At 34.1% G+C, this 18,026-nt stretch overlaps 1 protein-coding gene across 3 annotated transcripts in view; it reads left to right on the top strand.

Moving 5' to 3' along the window:
- The window catches only part of GABRA3 (gamma-aminobutyric acid type A receptor subunit alpha3), a 288,046-nt gene that overhangs the window by 220,257 nt on the left and 49,763 nt on the right, over positions 1 to 18,026 (top strand). For all 3 annotated transcript variants that reach the window (XM_054472831.2, XM_054472832.1, XM_054472830.2), the window contains exon 6: positions 8,906 to 8,988. In XM_054472831.2, the coding sequence (XP_054328806.1) occupies positions 8,906 to 8,988 (83 nt within the window). The remainder of the gene's footprint in view (positions 1 to 8,905; positions 8,989 to 18,026) is intronic.

Raw genomic sequence — 18,026 nt, 5'->3', positions numbered from 1 at the left:
ACTGTTTCCTTGGATGTGCAGAAGCTTTTTAGATTGATGTAATGCCATTTGGCTATTTTTGCTTTTGTTGCCTATGCTTTTGGGGTCATTTACAAAAAATATCATTGCCCAGGCCAGTGCTGTTGAGCTTTCTCTCTGTGTTTTCTTCTACTAGTTTTATAGTTTCAACTCAAAATATTTTGAGTTGACTTTTGAGTATGGTGTAAATGGGATCCAATTTCATTCTTTTGTATGTGGATATCCTGTTTTCCCAACACCATTTATTGAAGAGACTGTTCTTTCCCCCATAGTGTGTCCTTGGCATCTTTTATGAAAACCAATTGACTGTAAATGTGTAGATTTATTTCTGGGCTCTCTATTCTGTTCCATTGGTCTATGTGTTTGTTTTTATGTTAGTACCATGCTGTTTTGATTACTATAGAAATCAGATAGTGCAATGCTTTGTTCTTTTTGATTTGTTATTTTTGCTTAAGATTGCTTTCACTATTTGGGGACTTTTTTGGTTCCATACAAATTTTATGATTTCTTTCTATTTCTGTGAAAAATGTCATTGAATTTTTTATAAGGATTGCATTGAATCTGTAGCTCACTTTGGGTAGTATCAATATTTTAACAATATGAATTCTTTCAATCCACGAACACAAGATGATTTTCAATTTATTTGTGTCTTCAGTTTCTTTCATCAATGTTTAGTTTACAGATCTTTCATCTCTGAAAATGTTAAATTTATTCTCAAGCATATCTTTGTAGCTATAGTGACTTGGATTATTTTCTTGATGTATTTTTTAAATAGTGTGTGGAAATGTTACTGATTTTTGCACGTTGATTTTGTATCCTGCAACTTTACTGAGTCCATTTATTAGTTCTGACAATTGTTTGTTGGGGTCTTTAGAATTTTCAATATATGTAATCATGTGATATGCAGACAGAGACAATTTAATGTCTTCCTTTCCTATTTAGATGTCTGTTATTTCTTTCCCTTGCCTAACTGCTCCAGCTACAAAACCCCAGAGACTCTACCAAAAGACTCCTAAATTTGATAAATGAATTCAGTAGTTTCGGGATACAAAATCCACATACAAAAATCAATAGCATTTCCATATACTAGTAATGATCAAGCTAAGAAACAAGTCAAGAATGCAAGCTCATATACCATAGCTACAAAAGGTACATAGGAATAAGTTTAACCAAGGAGGTGAAAGATTTCAACAAGGAAAACTACAAAACACCGATGAAAGTAATTGTAAATGACACAAAGAAATGGGAAAACATCCCATGCTCATGCATTGGAAGAGTCAAAATTGTTAAAATGACCACACTATTCAAAGCAATCTAGAGATTCAGTGCAATTCCTACCAAAATACCAATGTCATTTTTTCACAGAATTAGAAAAAAATCTTAAAATTAACACAGAACCACAAAAGAGCACAAAGAGCTGAAGCAATCCTAAACAAAAAGAACAAAGCAGGAGGCATCACATTACCTGGTTTCAAATTATTCTACAAGGCTATACTAACCCAAACAGCATGGTATTGGTATAGAAGTAGACAAATTGATCAATGGAAAAGATTAGAGAATCCAGAAATAAAGCCTCATACCTACACCCAATCGATCTTTGAAAAAATCAACAGAAACATACACTGGAGAAAGGACACCCTATTTAATAAATGGTACTGGGAAATTTGGGTTGCAATACGCAGAAGAATGAAAGTGGACCCCTATCTTTTACCATATACAAAAATTTACTCAGGATGGATTAAAGACTCAAATGTAAGATCTGAAACTATTAAAATACTAGAAGAAAATCTAGAAAAACTCTACTGATCATTGGCCTTGGCAAAGAATTAATGACTAAGATCTCAAAAGGAAGTGCAATGAGAACAAGAATAGAGAAATGGGACTTAATTAAATGAAAAATACTTTTGCACAGCAAAAGAAATAACCAAAAAAAGTGAATAGACAACCTGCAGAATGGGAGAACATATATGCAAACTATGCCCCCAACAAATAAATGATATCCAGAATCTATAAGGAGCTTAAACAAATCAACAAGGAAAACAAAAATAACCCCATTAAAAAGTCGGCAAAGGACAAGAACCGACATTTTTCAAAAGAAGACATACAAATGGCCAATAAACATATGACAAAATGCCCAACATCACTAGTTATCAGTGAAATGCAAATTAAAACCACAATGAGATACTATTTTCCACCAGTCAGAATGGCTGTTATTAAAATGCAAAAACAAACAATCAAACAAAAAAACAGATGTTGACAAGGATGCAGGTAAAAGAGAATGCTTACACACAGTTGGGAATGTGAATTAGCATAACCTCTATGGAAAACAATATGGAGATTTCCCAAAGACCTAAAAATAGTAGCTCTATTTGTTTCAGTAGTCTCACTACTGGGTATCTACACAAAGACAAAGAAATCATTATATCAAAAAGATATTTGTACTTGGATGTTTATTGCAGCACTGTTAACAATAGCAAATATATGGAACCATCCTAAGTGTACATTAATGGATGATTGGATAAAGAAAATTATATATATATAATGCTATATATATATACAATGTTATATATATATACACACACACATACACACACACACACAATAGAACACTATTTATCAATAAAATAATGAAATTATCTCTTTTTCACCAACATGGATGCAATTGGAGGTCGTTACCTTACGTGAAACAACTAAGACACAGAAAGTCAAATACTGCATGTTATCATTTATAAGTGGGAACTAAATAATGTATACACATTGACATAGTGGAATAATAGACATTGGAGACTTGAAAGGGCAGGAGAGTAGGACGGGGTGAGGGAAGGGAAATTACCTAAATGGCACAATATACATTATTTGGGTGATAGTTACACTAAAAACCATAATTTCACCACTATGTAATATATCTGTGTAACAAAATGGCACTTGTACCCCCTAAATCTACAAATAAATTAATAAATGGCTAAGGTAAGCATGCTTTCTAAAAAGAAAAAAAAGAATCCATGCTCTTAAACACTGTGCTATAAGGCTGATATTGATTTGTTTAAAATAAGAACTTTTTGAAGTATAATTTACATATTATAAAATTTATTTTACATGTACAATTCAATGATTTTTAGTAGATTTATAGAATTGTGCAACTATAACCAAAATTCAGGTTTAGAACATAGTATCACTTCCAAAAATCTCTCTACAAATTTTTAGTAACACTCCGTTCTCAACCCAACACCAGTCGACTACCAATGTACTTTCTGTCTCTATAGATTTGTCTTTCTTGGACATGTCATGTGAATGGAATCATACAATGTGCGACATTTTGTGTCTGGCTATTTTCACTTAGCATAACACATTGGAGATTCATCCGTGCCATTGTGTGTATTCCTTTTTTATTGATGATTAACATTCCGTTGTATAGATATACCACATCTTGTTCATCCATTCACAATAATGGACATTTGGGTTGTTTCCACCTTTTATCTATTGTGAATAAAGCTGCTATAAACAGGTCTTTCTTTGGACATATGTTTTCATTTATCTTTGTTAGTGAATAATTAGAGTAATTAAAGTAAGAATTAGAGTAAAACCACAGGGTCTTACGGTAAGTTTATGTTAAGCTTTTTAAGAAACTGCCAAAATATTGTCCAAAGTGTGATTTCCATCCACCATAATTTATGATCGTATTTTTTTTTCCAAATCCTTGTCAACATTTGAAATTGTTGATCTTTTTTATTTTAGCCATTTTAGTGTGCATGTAGTAGTATCTCATTGTAGTTTTAATTTGCATTTCTTTAATGACTAATAATGTTGAACATCTTTCCATGTGCTTATTAGCTAACAGAATATCTTATTTGCATATATACATATATATATGTATATATATACACTTCTCATTTTCGTATTAGGTTGTTTTTCTTCTCATTATTGAGTTGTAAGAGTTATTTATGTATTTTTAATGCAAGTCCTTTATCAGATATATGTTTCACAAATATATTCACTTTCTTTGTGCCTTGTCTTTTCATTTTCTTAAAGGTATCTTTTGACAAGCAAAAGCTTTGAATTTTTATGAAGTCTAATTTATCATATTTTTTCTTGTATGCATCATGATTTTGGTGTCATACCTAAGAAATCTTTATGCAACTCAGGATAACAAAGATTTTCTCCTATGTTCTCCTTTAGAAATTTTAGCTCTTAAATTTCAGTTTATGATCCATTGTTAGTTGATTTTTGCTTATGGTGTGAAGTAACAGTCTGAGTTCATATCTTGCACTTGTATATTAAATTCTCCCAGAAACATTTATTGAGAAAGCTATTTTTTTTCTGCACTGAATTGCTTGGCACGTTGGTCAAAAATCAATTGACTATAAATATCAAAGTTCATTTCTGGATTTTCTATTTTTTTCCATTAGTCTATACTATAATATTTAGGCCAAAACTGCACCATACTGATTACTGTAGCTTTAAAACTGGAAAGTGTAAGTATTCATGATTTTTTTGAAAGGTGCTTTGTCTATTCTAGATCCTTTGTATTCTCATATAAATTTTAGAATCAACTTGCCATTTTCACAAAAAGAAAATCTTCTGGGATTTTTATAGAGCAATTTGGAGACAATTGCCACCTTAATGCTAGTAGGACTTCTAAATTTGTGAACACGGAATGTCTGAACATGTCACCTTCAAATAAAGACAGTTTTGATTTTTGCTTTCCAATCATTCTCTTATATTCTTTTGCTTGCCTAATTATTTAGACAGCTTTATTGAAATATGATTCACGTCATACAATTTATCCTCTTGAAGTGTACAATTAAATGATTTTTAATATATTCACAGTTGTGCAACCATCACCAAGATCTAATTTCAGAACATTTTAGTCACCTCAAAAAAGAAACTCCATACCATTAGCAGTCATTCCCCATTTCTTTTCTTCTTTGACTGGCTAAATTCTTCAATAAGAAGTTGAATAAGGAAGAAAAAACATCCTTGGTTGATCTTAGGGGAAGTATCTTAGTCTTTTACTATTAACTATGATGCTAGATGAGGGTTTTTAGTAAGTGCTGTTTATCAATTGAGGAAGTTGCCTTCTATTCCTAGATTTTTGAGAGTTTTTAATCATAAAGCAGTTTTAGACTTCATCTTCCTGGTTTTGTTTTTGACCTCCTTTAACTTTTTCTCTATAAAGTTGTCATGATTTTAAAATGTCAGTTAGATCAAGTTACCCTCTGCTTAAAATCCCACAGTGCCTCTATATTTCACTCACAGTGAAAGCAAAAATATCCAGGAGCCCTTATACTATCTAGTTTATGACCCATAGTTTCCTCTTTGAACTCATCTTCTATTACTCTTCCCCTTGATCTCTACAAGACAGCCACAGTAGCCTAGTTGCTATTTCTTGAGCACACTGGGCACACTTCTACCTCAGGGCCTTTGCATTGCTACCCCTTCTAACTTGAATGCTCTGTCCCCAGGTTTCTACAAGGCTCATTCTCTCATCTGCTTCAGATTGTTGCTCAAATGTCACCTACTCAGTAAGGCACCTGCTAAACACCCTGTTAAAAGTTGCAACCCCTTCCAAAGCATGGTAAAATGAGAGTAATAACTGAAATATGTATGTGGGGGAGAAGGGTGCAGATGCAGGGCCAAAAAGGTCATCAGATTTTCATTTGTATCCTCATCTCCCAAAGAAGGTGCTTCCTGGATTGCCTCTTACTTTGTATCTGATCTTCGCATAAAGAGCAAAGCAGGCCAACCCCTGTATTGAGACTATAGTTCTATGATCTGAATGCCACATTTTCAGGGGATTCTGACCTTTTTTGAAAAGCTCACTGAAAACTGCTAGCAAAAATACAACCAAACTTAGTAGAGCTTCACAAATGAATCCATGAAGAGGGAGAAAGTTTGGAAAAGGAGAGAGGACATGAAATTTTTACAGGATTTGTTTATTTTGCTGATCTGAAGTCAGAGGCAACCATGTCACTTAAAGGCTCTGATTCTGCCCCAGCTTTCTCTTTGAAATTATTTTCTATATTTAGTAAAGATAATAATGATGATAGTGATAATCCTCTGGAGTAGATAAAGACTTTGATTTCTTTTTTTCTAATCTGTGCCTCCTACCACCCTATAAATCGCTGATGTTGTTAAATGAATAAATGTTGAATGGATGGATGGGTTATGTAAGGGAAGGGGATAGTGTCTCTATTCCTTTTTATAGGTGAGGGTACTAAAGGTCCCTTGGATATTTACAAAATTTCCGATGTGTCTTGGACAAAAGCTGAATTCTGAAGCTAGCCTGCAATACTCCACCAATCTGACTTTTATTCTTAAGGCATAAAAGGGGTTTCATGACTCAAAGAACCAGACACAAGAGAAACGTATTTCACTGAAAAACGTGCTCCTTGTGTTGGATACTGAAAAGATTCCATGAGAGTTTAATAAAGAAAATTGTGTTCCTTTTCTCCACTTATATTATTATTTCCAAGATACTGCCTCTTATGAGTAATGCCAAGGGGAAATTACTTTATGTCTAGCCAGCAGTTCTGGGGACATGGAGAATAAGACCACAACAAATAGACTATCAAAGCAGGATGCAAAGGTAGTGATTTCTGATTAGGGGCAAGACTGATTTATAATAACTTTTCTATCTTTCTTCCCATCCACTTCTTGCTCAACCCACCTAAGCACAGGGGAGAGAGAAAAAGCAAATGTTTGTAGGGGCAAGGTACTTCATAAACCAAATTATGTTGTGCTTTTTTCATTAGTTCTTAAACATGTCAATGCTGTCTGATCTTCTTGCCCTCCTTATCTCCCTTCACATATTGACATAGAATTGTCAATATCCCTTCAAGTTTTTTTCTGCAACAGAAAGCACTCTGACTGTATTCAGGCTAATGTACTCAACTCTTGCCCTGCGTCAATGGCTAACTGCATATGTGAGGGTTAGCTTTCTCTTCCTATAACAGTGGTCACTATGAGGGCAACGATTGTAGCTTGTGCCTCTGGTTCTTCCTTCTTTTCTTAGTATCTTCCCATGACTGCCTTATACATAGAACATACTTGCTCAAAGATAACTAAAGCATCTCTCATATGACTTAAAGATTACTGAGGACCTGAGGAGACTGTTACCCTCAGATGAATGGAAAATTGCTAGTGTAGAAAGAACACCAGATTTGCACTGCAGCTCTCCAGGTTGTGTGACTTGAGAAACTCACTTTAACACCACGAATTCTTATTTTTGAAATAAAGATGATAATAATGTCTGCAATATGTCCCTCACAGGGTCACTATAGGGAGCAAATGAGGTAAATAGAATCCTTAGTTCCAGGCAACCAGGGTCCCTACATCACAAATGTTAGCAGTAGGCCTGAGTGGAATTACTGATGGGGAATGTTCTTTAGAAGTTGTAACATGCTGTGAGCATCTCATAGGTTATTAGCAATGATCATCATAATGATAACAATTATACATTGAACCTTCTATGCCTTCATAGACACATGGATGTCTGTAATTTGACAAGAAATATCTCCTGGTATCTCACTCTCATTAACCAAAGAAAAACCGTGTTAAACAGCAATAGCCTGCGGATATTTTCTTGTTAAGATCTTGCTTCCTAACACTGTTAAAGTAGCACTGTGATATGAAGAGTGAGAAATGGAGACCCCACACATGGGATCCCTTGCATGCACTTCTTTATTTGTTGCCTCAACAAAACACTTCCCCACAGGCTTCTTTGGTAATTGCATAGAAGTGAGGCATATTCTTTTCAGTCTCATATATTGATGTTTTATTAGGCAAGATTTCTGGTCCTAAGGAGTACTTGGGCCCTGAAAAGTTCTCAGCAGGAGTGCCTATCTAAGGGAAGAAGCCATTGGGGGAATGGGTGACACTATAATTGATAACCAGTTTCTCAACTTACTAGAACTCCAAAAGGATGGCAGAGGTTGAGTCCAATATAACCAGGAAGTATAAAGGCTAGTTAGAAATAGCTCATGAGGGCTAGATTCCAAGCAACTCTTAAGTTTTGCTGTGTGAGCCCCATTTCTACATAGGAGGCTACTATCTAGCCCAAGGAAAGTTAAGCCTTGAAAAAAATAAAAAAAAAAATCGGAAGGGGAAACCTTGAAATAGACTATTCAGAGAGACTATTGCAGGGGAATGAGTATGTAAACATGTCATATACCATTCAGATTTCCACTGAGCAATCCATCCAGCATCTTTTCCAAATGTTGCCTCTGTTGACTGAGTATGAGCTCTTTAGACTTGACCTCTGAGGTTTCCGATGTCCTCCATCACCTTTGTATTTTTTCCTGGAGTGGTCAGTTTTCATGTGTGTGTGTTTGTGTGTGTGGTGTATGTGTGTGTGTGTTCCTCAAGAGCCACCTCTTTCAACAAAGCTATAGCAGTTCCTGTGAGCAGCAGAATTATCTTTTTTGTCTGTCTGTTAATGATCAGGGTAAAGATATTCTTTCTACATATCTCTTCTCTTCAGTGCAGTCTTTAAATTGGTTAACTCACAGAATAGCCTGCTGAGAATATTTCAGAAATGATTAAACTGCAATCAGGAGTGAATGAGTCACAACCTGGTGTTTCCAGGCTTCTTGTGGGGGTGTCTAAGGAAGTACAGTTAGGGCAGAAAAGTTATATTTGTTTTTCAAAGGTGACAGGATGGGATTCAGATATGATCCAAAAATATGAGTGCCTAATGCCTCTTTGAGAGGCTATCTAGTTCATTTTATCCATCCTTTGTGTTCATAAAGACTTGAATCTCAGTGAACCTAAACAAACAAAAATCTCGTTATTGTTAGGAACACTCCATTGCTGCTGAGTGGGAATGCAGCCCTGTGTTTAATAACATTTATTTTAGCTTAATTTCATTTTCTGTTTGCCTTTCTTTTAGGTTAACAATTCATGCTGAGTGTCCCATGCATTTGGAAGATTTTCCCATGGATGTGCATGCTTGCCCACTGAAGTTTGGAAGCTGTATGTATTTTCTCTCTCTCTCTCTTTTGTTTTTGCCTGATCTTCCAAAAGAAACTTAACATATTCTATTCTGTCCACTGCAAGTTGCTAAAGCTGAGGCCTTTAATCCGGGCTGGTAATCAGGGTGGGTCAGAGAATGGGGTTGAGTAGTACTAACTAATCAGGAGGAGGAGACTTAGCCTTTAACAAGAGTTTTCTTTCTAAGAAGTAAACTTTATTTTGCCATTTCAGACTAATTTCTCTGTCATCAGATTGAAACATTAATGTCTGTTTTCTAAATTGCCCAAAGGACAGAGCAAGACAGAAGTGATATAAAATACAGTCACAGCTACCTAAGGACAAGATATGTCAAACAGAATGTGGTTATATTTTTTGAAGTGTGTATTCTACCTGCATCTTCATATACTTTTATCCAATTCTTAACAGTGTATGATAGGCAGGAAGAGACTCTGAAGATTTGCTCACTTTTGAAAGTATTACCTTTTCCAGTAGCTCTACATTTTACAGAGAAAGTAGTAAATATATAGTCCATTTTCAAATGAATTAGAAAAATCAACATTGAATAGAATTTGAGTGAGTTTTTGAACCGAAAAATTTCAGAGTGAGTTTCATATACAGAGTCATCAGAGTAATATACCAAAATCTGTGTTGATCCTGTCAAAATTAATTTAGCTGTGTTTTGAAACAGAAAGTGCATTTGAAAAGACCCAAATAATTAAGTGCAACATGTTTCCTCAATCATTAGTTTTTCAAATCTTTACAGATTGTCTTCTGTGTGCCAGGTTCTATTCTAGGAGCTTGGAATGCATCCATGAATAAAACAAAAACCTTGCTCTTGTGGAGCTATATTATAGAGAGAAGAGTGATAGTGAAAGATAAAATAATGAATTAAAGGGTAAAGCATAAGACATGTTGTAATATGAGAAGCAACATGGGAAAACATAAAAGTACTGCAGAATTAGAGGAACCATCCATGCCTAGGTGGAGGATTTGTGTTACCACTGACATTGAAAGTAGGGTGATTAACGTCACCCTAATTTTTTAAAAGTAACATTCAAGCAGAAGTATTAAGAAAATAGGGAGCTTATCAATGCGTGTATATATATATGTGTATATATATATATGTGTGTGTGTGTATATATATATATATATATATGGAAATAGAGCTCCAAGTAGAAGGAACAACCAGGAAAAATACCTTATGTCTGAAAAGTAGGTGACTTGTTCAGCCAGTGTGGCTGGCCAGAGTGAGGAAAGGGAGAGCAGGAGAAAAGGATGAGACCAAAGTTGGGGCCAGGTAATCTAAAGTCTTATAGGCCATTAAAGGGCTTTGAATTATATTCTAAGGAAAAATAAAGAACAATTAGAATATTTTAGACAAAAGAATGGCATTATCTGACTTATGTCTTAAAATAATTACTAGGAATTTTTAAAATGATATAAGTAGAAGAGGGATCAAACCATGTGGAGCCCAAGTAGGAGGTGACTGCAATATTTCTGGGTAGGACAGAGTTGTTTATTGGTGAACAGTGTTCCCTTCATTAACAACTGTAAAACCTAGGACCATAGAAACAATAAAGCTCAGTGAAGACTGAAGTGTCTAAAGTTCTGGAGAAAGGAGAGAGCCTCTAATAGATGAAGTTGTGACCTACAGCTTTTTCATCTCTGGGGGCATTTGCCAGTTCTGGCCTTAGATTGCAGCTTGCTGGGCATAGGGCTCATACTGGTGGATGAGAAGAAACAGCAATGATTTGATGATCACACAGGGCTAGGGTGACACAAGGGAAATATCTGAAACATCTCAAATTAATGGCTGATCTCTCTCTCAATATAATTGATGAATTTTGAATTTGCACGGAGCGTGAGGACAAAAGCTAATACGAAAAACGTTGAAAAGCAGAGCTTCCTTTTCTGCAGTCTTCCAATACTAAAAAAAAAAAAGACATGCTAGACTACTAGTTTAAAATCCTAGAGAGCTGTATCCTAGGAACAAGGCAATAGCAGAGACAGACTAGATTAGTCAAAACTATAACCCAGCACAAGTCCGTTATGAGATTAAGGTGATAATTCTCCCATAATATCTCTATAGCAAAGTAAATAATGACTCTATGGTGGAAAAGATACTTCTCTTTGAAAATACTACAGTTTTATACACAGTGTATGGAATTCAATGAAAAATCAATAGTCATATGAATAGGCAGGCCCATGAGACCTAAACCAAGTTTTAAAACCAATGCCAAAAACCAAAATATATAAACAGACCTACAGGTGATTTAGATGTCAGAGTTTGTAGACAAGGACTTTCGAAAGCTATGGCTAATATATTCAAGAAAAAAAAGGAAATGATTACTAAAGCAGATCAAATACCTATAATTTTAACAGAAAATTGGAACCTATAAAGAAGAATAAATTAGAATTACAGGGAAGTACAATATCTAAAATTTGAATTCAATGGATAGATTTGACAAGCAGAAGGCAGGATCAGATGACTGAAAAATTGATAAATGGAGAAAAGCAGAACTGAAGGATAGAAAGATAAATACAGAAACAAGTAAAAAGCATGTGGGTCATAGTAAGGGAATATAAAGCATCCTATTATAAAGACACATGCACACGTATGTTCATCGCAGCACTACTCACAATAGCAAAGACACGGAATCAACCTAAATGCCCATCAATAATAGACTGGATAAAGAAAATATAATACATATACACCATGGAATATTCTGCAGCCACCAAAAAAGAACAAGATCTTGTGCTTTGCAGGGACATGCATGGAGCTGGAGGCCATTATCCTTAGCAAGCTAACACAGGAACAGAAAACCAAATACCACAAGTTCTCACTTATAAGTAGGAGCTAAATGATGAGAACACATGGACACACAGAGGGGAACAGCACACACTGGGGCTTTTTGGAGGGTGGGAGGAGAGAGAAGGTCAGGAGAAATAACTCATGGGTACTCATCTTAATACCTGGGTGATGAAATAATCTGTACAGCAAACCTCCATGACACAGGTTTACCTATGTAACAGACCTGCACATCCTGCATATGTACCCCTGAACTTAAAATAAAAGTTGATAAAAGAAATTGCAATGTGTAATTTGCAGAGGATAAACAGGCAGATAAAGGAGCAAAAACAATAATTAAGGCCAGACACTTTAAAACTGATGAAAATTATCAGCCCAAATACTCGAGAAATCATATAAACATGAAGCAGCATAAATAGAATGAAAAAATGCTTATTCTAAAGTTTATATGGAAATATTTAAAGTAACAAGAATAGTTAAGGTGATCTTAAAGAATAATAAAGCTGGGAAATTTACATTAAAATCTAATCTGATATCAGATATCTAGAGGTATTTTGGAAGTTACAGTAATTTAGAAAAGGTATTATTGTTGCAAAGTAGACAAATACACTCATGGAACAGAATAGAAGAGAGAGAGAGAACGAGAGAGAGAGAGACAGAGAGAGAGATTCATCTTGACTCTTATATCACATGATAAACAAAAATAAATTCCAGATGGTTTCCACATCTGAATGTAAAAGAGTGAAAGATAAAACAATCCAGCTTTTATTAATAGAAGAAAGCATAAGAGAGTATCTCCATGATCTTGGAAAAGGTAAAGATTGCTTACACAGGACATAGATTAACATTAACCATAAAGGTAAAATAGAATGACTTAAAATATATTAAAAATTAAGAAATTTTCTTTATTAGAAGATCATTAAGAGAGCGAGTAGAAGCCACAGAGAGGGAGAAAGTATTTGCATTGCATATGCATAAAAAAGGACTCAAAAGCATAAGACATCCTGCAAATCTATATAAAAAGTATCTGAAACCTCAATAGAAAAAAGGCCAAAGTCTTTAATGAGCACTTGTTAAAACAGTTTCCCAAGCTCACAAACACACACACAGGCACGCACATGCACGTGCACACAGGCACAGACAGACACACACACACAGTGACTGATTGCATTAGTCAGCAGGGAAATGCAAAATAAAATCCAAAGGCTATCAGTACACACCCATTAGAATGACTAACATACAAAAGACAGAAAATACCACTTCTTGGTGAGGATGTTGAGCAAATCTGTACTGTCATGCGCTACTGATAAGAATCTACATTTGTACCAAGGTTTTGGAAAATTGTTTGGTGCTATTTAATAGTGCTATACATGTGCATATCATATAACTTTGCATCTCTAGTCCTGAGTATAGTTCCAAACAGGCATCATTGTTTATGTATACCAAAAGGCATATAAAGAATGACCATAGCAGAGCTCATCGTAATAAACTCCACTGGGAACTACCTTAATGTCCATCAGAATGGATTAAAAAGCTGTAGCATAGTCACGCAATGAAATACTATACAGCAATGACAATTATATTACACTCAACAACATGGATGAGGTACAGCCACAATGCTGAGCAAAAGCCAAATACATAAGTGTATATAGAGTCTGATTCTATTTATACTATATACACAAACAGGCAAAACTAATATGTGCTGTTAAAAGTCTTTAATATTTTATCCATCATTGCCATTGGTTGTATTTCCAAATTCCTGACAGATTAAGCAATGGGATTCAGGAACAAGAAGTTGGAATTCCTAGGTATTTTATAAATTCAGTGTTATTCTTAGAACACTTTCAAACTTCTTAATGCTCTTTATTCATAATCACGGATATCTAACTTTTAATAAATAAAAATATTAATAGTAACTTTAGAAGTATTGATAAAGAGTGGTAATATATGGTAAGATTACTCAGACACTGGAAAATGATAGCAAACTGATAGTATTTGAATAACAACATTTAAATTTCTTAATAAAGTAAACAGCACTACACAGAATCACTCATCAAAATTGCCAGTTTAAGGATTTATTTTGCTTCTTAAACTTGTTATGTATTAGAAGAACACTCTCAGGGTTTGTGTATAGTATACTATGCATATAGTATATAGTGCTTTATGCATTTACAATACTGCGTGTGTAGTATACTATACATATAAAATACTATGTGTATAGTATGCTTATGCATATAGACTTACTGATATTAAATTTTCAAGAATTACCATCAGCAGCACAGAGGGCCATTAACACACTTATAATAAGCAAAATCAACTGATCAGGTTGTGACCACTTTAATCCTATGTACTTCTGTCCTGACACCAGAGAATTTCAAAACTTTTAACTCAGTGTGACAGTGTTTCCTGCTCTTGGTTTTGACTTAACATCAATAGATTCCTTCAAACTAGTAAAGTCTCTATGTCTATTGTTAAGCTTTAATTCTTACAAGATCATTATAATACCTTTTTCTGGTTTTTGCTCATTTCTCAAGTATTTTTCTCTGGATTTGATATTCAGAAAAATATCTGTCTTTCTCAACACAATGTCAGGAAGGAGTTTCCACATAGAAGCACTAGTCAGGATAGTGGTTACCCTTGATGAGGGTTGTTATTGGAAAGGGAAGCAAATGATACTCCTGGGGGCTGATTATCTGGAATGTAACTTCGGTGTTCATAAAAGAGATCTGGATTGGAGCTTTAATTTAGGTATCATCCACATAGATGATGTTTAAAGCCATACAGCTAGATGAGATCACTATGGAAATGACTATATACAGAGAAGAGAAGAGAATCAAGGAAGGACTTTTTCTTTAGACATGATAGCATTTAGAAGCTAGAAAGAAGAGAATAATTTAATAAATGTGAAGGCGAAGACAGGTGACGTATGAGAAAACCTAAAGGGAACGTGTTGTCCTGGAGGCCAAATAAAGTACATCAAGAAGGGGAGTGATTTAAATTATTAAGTTCCTAAGTGGGCAGTTAAAATTAATCTTAGAAAACCTCTAGTGAGGAAGCAATTCTGGAATGACAGAGTTAGAACTTCTTAAAACCCACTCCTCCATAAAAGCAATGAGACAGTTTTCAAACGTTGTCAAAATAAACTTTCTCCAAACTCCGGAAATTAACAAAAGTCTCCTAACGCTCTGAAGAGCGTTATTCAAGAAAAATGATTAGTTCTCAGTACGACCAGGGAGCCCTATTCCCATCCTCTTCTTTCCTCCTCTGTAGAAGCCTTGAAGATTTTGTCATGATGAAAAAGTCAATCCATCAGAAAAAAGTGTAACAATTATAAAGAAATACACACTTAAACACAGAGTCCCAAAATACATGAAGCAACACTGATAAAACTGAAGGGAAAAATAAGACAATTCAACAGTAATAATTAGAGATTTCAATATTCCACTTTCAAGACATGGATAGAACATCTAGGCAGATCAACAAAGAAACACAGATTTGAACAATTCTATAAACCACACAGATTTGAACAGTTCTATAAACCAACTAGACATAACCAACATCTATAGAGCGTTCCACCAAACAACGTAAGACTGTACATTATTCTCAAGTGCACATGGAACATTTTCTGAAGTAGATCATATATTAGGTTATGCAATAAGACTCAATAAATTTAAAAGTATTGAAACCATACAAAGTACATTTTCTTACCCAAAATTAGAAATCAGTAACAAAAGGAAGTTCCCAAAATTTACAAATATGTTGAGATTGAACAACACATTCCCCTCCTAAATAGACAATGATCCAAATAAAAAATCACAAAGGGAATTAGAAAATATTTTGAAACAAATGAAAATGATGACATAACATACCAAAACTTATGGGATGCATCAGCTTAAAGCAGTGCTTAGAAGGAAATTTATAACTGTAAAATCTATATTTAAAAGAGAAATCTAAAATCAATAACCTGAATTTCCACCTTAAGAGACTAGAAAAAGAAGACCAAACTAAATCCAAAGCAAGCAGAAGGAAAAAATAATAAATATTAAAGTAAAAATAAATAAAATAAAGAATTTTAAAAATTAAAGACAAAAAGTAAAAGTTATTTGAAAAGATCAGCAAAACTGATAAATCTTTCACCAGACAGACGAAGCAAATAAAAGAATAGAATCACATTACTAAAATCCTGAAAGAAGGCACGTCATACTTGCCTTACAGAAATAAGCAGGATTTTATGGGAATACTATGAGCAACTGTACACCAACAAATTAGATAACCTAGATGAAATGAAAGAAAGTCATAGAAATATACAAACTGATGGAACTGACTGAAGGAGAAATAGAAGTTTTCATTGATCTTATACTAAGTAAATAGGTTACATTAGTAATTTAATAACTTCTCATAAAGAAAAGCCCAGGCTTAGATCTAAGGCTTCACCATTGAATTGTACAAAACATTTGAAGAAGACTTGATACCAATCAATACTAGGTTTTCACAAATAATTCTTCCAAAATATAGAAGGGGAAAGAACATTTCTTAATTCATTCTATGAGGCCAGTGTTACCCTGATATCAAAACCAAAGGCAACTAAAAAATACAACTATAGACAAGTATTTCTTATAGACAAGTATTTCTTATGAGTATAGACACAAAAATCTTCAATGAAACTCTAGCAACGGATTCAAGCAACTTATAAAATGGATTATACATCATTTTTAAGTGAGATTTTTCCCAGGAATACAAAGTTGGCTCAGCAACTAAAAACCATTCAACATAATATGACATTAAAAAAATGGACAAAAACCACACGATCATCTCAATACATGAGGAAACATATATACTCTACACTAGAAATCCAAAATTTTCTTAATTTGCCAGTAACTAGTGGCTATAACTTGTCCTGTCATTGGGAATAATAAAAGTTTTGATAATTGCAATTATTTGATTAAGTTATAAACAAATATAGTACCTGTTTCCATTTGCTTTTATATATATGCCAGCCTCAGGCTGTAGCTTTCAGATTCATCAGAACGCCTAAATTTTTTAAAAATTATTTTTGTTTTAATTGACAAATAAGTGTGTATACTTTTTGGGTACAATTAGATGTTTCAATAAATATATATATTGTGCAATGATCAAATCAGGGTATTTAACATTTCCGTTATCTTTTAAATATCTACCGTGTATTTGTGATGAGAACATTCAAAATCCTCTCTTCTGGCTATTTTGAAATATATCATACAATATTTTAAAAATATAATCAGTCTTCTGCACAACAGCACACCAGAACTTATTCCTTCTATCCCACTGTACCTTGTACCCATTAATCAATCTCCCTCCATTAACCAAGCTCTCTCCAGGCCCTCTCTCTTCTCCTTCCCCAGACTCAGGTAACCGCCATTCTACTCTCTACTTTTATGATATATCTATTTTAGATTATGTATATGAATGATACAATGCAATATTTGTCTTTCTGAGCCTTGCTCACTTCATTTAACATAATGTCCTGCAATTTTATCCACACTGCCACAAATAATAGGATTTCATTCTCTTTTTATGGCTGAATAGCATTCCATTGTGTGTGTGTGTGTGTGTGTTTATATATTATATAACATTTTCTTATTCATTCATTCATTGATGGACACTTGGATTGATTCCATGTCTTGGCTGTTTTGAACAGTGCTAAAATAATAATTGAAGTATAGATATCTCTTGAACATATTCACTTTATTTATTTTGGGTGTATACCCAGTAGTGGAATTGCTGGATATTATGGTAATTCGGTTTTTAATTTTTTGAGGAAACTCCACACTTTTTTTCATAGTGGCAGTACCAATTTGCATTCTCACCAACAGTGTATAGGAAAGAGTTCCCCTTTCTTCTCATCTTTTCCGGCACTTGTTCTCTTTTGTCTTTTTGATAATAGTCATTCTAACCAGGGTGAGGTGATATCTAATTGTGGTTTTGATTTGCATCTCTGTAATGATTAGCGATATTGGGCATTTTTTATATACCTGGAGGCCATTTGTATATCTTCTTTTGAGAGATGTCTATTAAGGTCTTTTGTCCATTTTTAAAATCAGATTTTTTTATATTAAGTTATTTGAGTTCCTTAGATATACTGGATATTAACCCCTTATCAGATGTATACTTTGAAAATATTTTTCCCATTCTGTGTATTTTCTGTTCACTCTGTTGATTGTTTCACTTACTCTACAGAAGATTTTTAGTT

Source organism: Pongo pygmaeus, chromosome X (genome assembly GCF_028885625.2).
Source record: "Pongo pygmaeus isolate AG05252 chromosome X, NHGRI_mPonPyg2-v2.0_pri, whole genome shotgun sequence".
Lineage (NCBI taxonomy): Eukaryota > Metazoa > Chordata > Mammalia > Primates > Hominidae > Pongo > Pongo pygmaeus.
The sequence above is the reverse complement of the archived record's forward strand: the minus strand, read 5'-3'. Positions and strand labels throughout refer to the sequence as shown.